The sequence below is a fragment of the Euprymna scolopes genome, chromosome 15 (genome assembly GCF_053919585.1).
Source record: "Euprymna scolopes isolate OS-2025 chromosome 15, ASM5391958v1, whole genome shotgun sequence".
Classification (NCBI taxonomy): Eukaryota; Metazoa; Mollusca; class Cephalopoda; order Sepiida; family Sepiolidae; genus Euprymna; species Euprymna scolopes.
In genome coordinates, this window is record NC_136496.1 from 119,630,462 (window position 1) to 119,635,461 (window position 5,000).

The window sequence follows — 5,000 nt, forward strand, 5'->3', positions numbered from 1 at the left end:
CCAAATGCGAAGTCAAGAAAGGTTTGGCTTAGAACGCAGAAAGGAACGTCGCAGAACCACCGTTGAATCTTTCAAACCATAGATTTGCAGAGTTTCACTTGTAACGTCTTTGTTTGCTCCAGGCAGATGCAGAGACGACCAAAGAATGACAGATTTTGATATCAATTCTCCTGTATTTTTACCAGAGCTCTGTTATTCTAATTGCGGTCCTAAATCCCTTGGTGCCAAATTTGCCCATAATGAATGGCCCAGCCAGAAACCGGTTTCCAGTTTGCATAGATCTAGCACTACTACGTTGCACCACGTTCTATCACGTTGCACCACGCATCTACCACTCTGAAAAAGGCATGTACTTTACATTTTTTACATAGGCATAACCACTTATCAAGGCTCAGAGACCATTCGAGGATAAAGGTTAAGAGTGTACAGTAGTTAATCGGACAATATAGTAATCGTTAGTAATGGAAATTCGGTAAATTTGTTAACTTAAGTGGAACGGCTCGTCAAGACCTTGTTTACGTTGGACTTGAAGATAACCATATTGTAGTCAGCTGGAAAGCAGGAAAACGGAAGACAGTTCCACAGATGTGCAGTTCTAAGAAAGAAACTTTGTTCATGGAATCTACGTTTAGGTTTAGGCACAGATAAAGAGTGGGGGGGAATCATTGATAGTGTTTTCAGCTAGACGAGTGTTTCTTGTGAAAGTTTGGCGGGGGGAACCATAGATTGAAGTTCAGTCGAGCACTTGCTATGAAAATAATGATAAAGCAAAGACAAACTCGCAACATCTCTTCTGTGAGATAGAGGTCGCAGGGAAGAGAAAAGGACATCTCCCACGAGGCTACGAAATCTATTTTGAACTCTATCAAGGCAGGACATGTCCTTTCTAGCAGCTCCTGCCCAGATGTGGCAACAGTACTCTATCCTTGGACGTATCTGGCTCTTATATAGATAGAGAATAGCATCAGCAGTGAGATATCTACTGGATCGATAGAAAGATCCCACCATTTTTCCAGCGGCCTTAGCAACAGATTTGATGTACGTGTTCCATTCAAGATCAGGAGTAAAGGTCAAGCCCAGAAGCTTATCAAAACATGAAGCCTTCCCAAGACGAGAGCCATTCATTTCAATTGGTGCCAGATGGGGATCAGAACGTTGATGATGTTAAGTTAGAAACTTGGTTTTGTTGCATTAAAAGTAACCAGCCACTCCACTGTTCCACGTGGTCAAGGTCAGAGGGGAGAGAATCAGAGAGAACTTGGTCGGAGGAGGGTAACGCCTTTTTAAAACTGGCAATATCAAAAGGTGTCGATTCGTTCTACGTGTTCCGCTTCTTCTTATTGTCTTTCTCTTTTTGCTTTTATTTATTCCAGTTCAAATGCTGCGGTGTTGAAGGTGATGTGAACTCAACAACATCCTGGGCTTATTACAAGAAAAACACCGAGTGGTACTTCAACCAGACCTCAGGTAAAGCAGCACGTTTGACGACGTTTTCGTTTCTTTTGAAACTCTTTCTTTTTACTATCATTGTTTTATGCGTATTTCTAACACTGCACTCCTTGTTATGGATTTTCTTTGTCGATTCAATCACGCTTTCAAATATTAAAAACACAACTTTCCTTATTATACAAATAACAAACTCTTTTATATGACAGAGACGCGTAAGAAAATGAATTCTTTGAATTTACGAGCGCAAATTAAACATAACTTATTTTTGCGTTTAAACTTTAGCTCAAGTCTTATGTTTATTTTTTTGTGTTCGCCAGTTGGTAGACTTTACAATTATTATCAACCTAATAGGTCCCGAACTGTCAGTTAGGCTCTAGCCCCTGTCCCATCGACGAAATGTTACAACCCTCTGCCTGTTTTACAAGTATTTTAATTGTGCATGCTCCGACGAACTACAAGCCCTGTACCCCTGCGACGTAAATACCCTCGAAAAACTGTAAAAGTAAATAATAAAAACCGATACTTAATATATGATATTATAATGAAGCTTCGATGTGGTTACGGCTGAATAGAGATTAGAAGAACTGGGCAGTGCGTCCGACTTCAAATTAAACGGCAATGGCATCTGGTAACAAAGCAGTGAAAACATTGCAATATTCGTAGTGATCTGTTGTAAATGGTAGGGACCAGCAGCAGACCAATCGAAACATTTCTGAAAGTGTGGGGGGGGGCGCCGCTGTGCCAGTGCGATAATCGAGGATAAGGCGCCGAAATTGCATGGTACGGTGTCCTCCTAATGATGTCACTATCCTTGTGAGTTTGGATCCATCAGTGGAGCTGCTGGCGACGAAGCACCGTAAAAAAGTGTTAATTCTCATATATTTCATGCGAATAGATGAAATAATATATATATAGTCACATGCAGACAGACTGTTTCGCTGTATCACAGCTCTTCAGTGCGGCTAGCGGCTAGACTAGCACCCACCTCAAGCCAAGATCTAGCTGATCGGCGCCAGCAAACGATACCTTTAAATGTTTATTTATATAGACATTTTGATCGCTACTTTTAAAGTGCTCGATTTGTTTGTTTATTTCCAAAGAGTTTCGCATAGGACTCAGCAAGCAACAGGCCAGATCTTTCACAACAGTGCTCTACTCAAATAGAGGAGCATAATTAGTCATTCATAGAAGGCTGTTTCGCTGTATCACAGCTCTTCAGTACGGCTAGACATCTCGATTATGTAGTTGATAATTGGCAGTTCTATCCGTGCTATTATATTAACGTTAATAAATCAGTTATATATGTGTGTGTGTGTGTGTGTGTGTGTGTGTGTGTGTGTGTGTGTGTGTGTGTGTGTGTGTGTGTGTGTGTTTTATGGAGAGGCAAAGTGCGAATGAACTCAAAATCCGGGCCAACAAAAACGGAACCCGGGAATTGGATGACCTGGTCCTATGACGCAAATCGTTTTATGGGTCAGGCTGTTGTATGGAGCAAGGTTCGAATGAACTTAAATCCTAGCCGACGAAAATCAAACCGGGAATGGGATGACCTGGAGATGACGTAATTCGGTCGCAGGTAAGACCAAAAGCAAACGCCGGGCTGGTCAAAATATGGGTCAATGACGTCAATTGGTTTATGGATTACCAGATCGAAAGTCCATAGAAGTCAGATGGTAAACAAAAACAAGGCAGAGACGCGGAGACAGAGCAGAGAACAAGAGACAGACGACGAGAAACTGCCTGTCACGTTCGCAACCTACACCTCTCCCACCACTGCCTCCACCACCTCCACCGCCGTATTGTGTATATATGAATGTTTGTTAAATAAACCAAGTTTGTTTATAACAAAGTGTCTCGTTATTCATTGATAAATGAACAGCGGTCATTTCAATCTAGACGATTTACAACAAACATATGTCAAACGCACTATCTCTCAGTCTATCTATCAAGATATTTAAAAATCTCTTATAGTTAAATTACAGGTGGTGCTCATGTAGTAGAATGTACCCTGTCTCTAGATGAAACACTAAGACTTTTCCTAAGACGAACAACAACAACAATACAGAATATACGTCATCTTCATACCACCAATATATACATATATATATATATATATATAGAGAGAGAGAGAGAGAGAGAGAGAAAGGAGGGAGGAGAGAGGGAGAGAGAGAAAGCGATGGAGGGGGAGCGATAACTACTTTATTAGATGAATTACAGATAAATCGTAGGGATCGAACACCACCTCACAGTACAACACACACGAAAAGATATAAAAGGGAAGGTATTCCTTGGATAAACTTATTTATCCCTAATTTTCAACTTATAATGCTGAGTGTTGAGTAAGGCAGCCTAAATATTATGTGAAGAAAGGTATTAAACTACCAATTGCCACGTAATTTAAAATTTGAATAAAAATTTCAAGGTAGAAGTCAAGTATTCTAGTTCATTTGTGCTCTTAAATTAAATGAAAAACATAATGTTATTCCTCTGTGCCTCTATCGTATAAAACAACAAAATGCATTCAATTGCTTTCTTTTGTTTTTGTTTTTCATTGTTTTTATAAACAATTATTGTTTGTCATGTTGATGCTAAAACTTACTAAATTAGGTGCTTCTTTGTTATTAGAGCGAAATTCGAAAATTGAAATATAAAATTTCAAGTAAAACCAATAGTATCTACTTTATTGTTATGTTGCAATAACGAACATATCCAAAAATAAAGAAAAACGATATAGTAGAAAATTAATTATTAATGAAAACAGTTTTCAAAGACAGCGAACATTGAGTTTTGTTAAAAAAAAAAGAAAGAAATCGGAGAGTTCGACTCATAACAAGGGAGGTAATAATTCTCTGAAATCTTGGACCAATTTAGCAAAACTCAATCTTCGTTAATTCTCTTGGAAAATTGTTTTGCTTGATAATTAATTTCTACCTTATCGTTTTTCGTAATTTTTAGATATGTTCATTACTGCGATACGACAATTAAGTAGATACGATTGGTTTTACTTGAAATTTAATATTTCGAATTTCAAATGTCGCTCTAATAGCGAAGAAGCACTCTAAATTCTAATCTAACTCTAATTTGTTCTTCAACCCCAATCTTGTTGGCAGTATGAGAAGCTTCTTCATCCTGCCTCATCTAACGAATACTACTCGCCGATTGACTTAAAATAAATTGACTAAGCTATGTACTGCATAATCACGTTGACACATGGTTCTCGTTAGACGATCGAAGTTAAGCAACATTGAGCATGATCAGTACCAAGTTGGTGACCATTTAGGAATACCAGGCGCTGTATGTACGTTGACATTTCCCTACAAGAGCTGCAAAACGCCTATCGTCGACATCTCTCCTGATGGGGATATCTAACTGGACACTGCTTGTGAATTTCATATTCCCATGAAACTTCCTCCTTCGAAGGAAGCCGGTTCAACCAAGTTAGGGTTAGTGCCACTTCGGTTCGGTTTGGTTCCAGATTAGGCTAATAGTATACTATTCTAATACTACAACTGATTTGTTCTGTTGTCAGTAAAGGAGAATTCTTTCTAGAC

The 5,000-nt window shown here is 39.0% G+C and overlaps 1 protein-coding gene across 1 annotated transcript in view; it reads left to right on the plus strand.

The window, feature by feature from the left end:
- Nucleotides 1–5,000, plus strand: part of LOC145294095 (tetraspanin-11-like) — a 661,286-nt gene that overhangs the window by 556,701 nt on the left and 99,585 nt on the right. Inside the window, exon 6 of the mRNA XM_080141162.1 lies at nucleotides 1,374–1,467. Within this exon, the coding sequence (XP_079997288.1) occupies nucleotides 1,374–1,467 (94 nt within the window). The remainder of the gene's footprint in view (nucleotides 1–1,373; nucleotides 1,468–5,000) is intronic.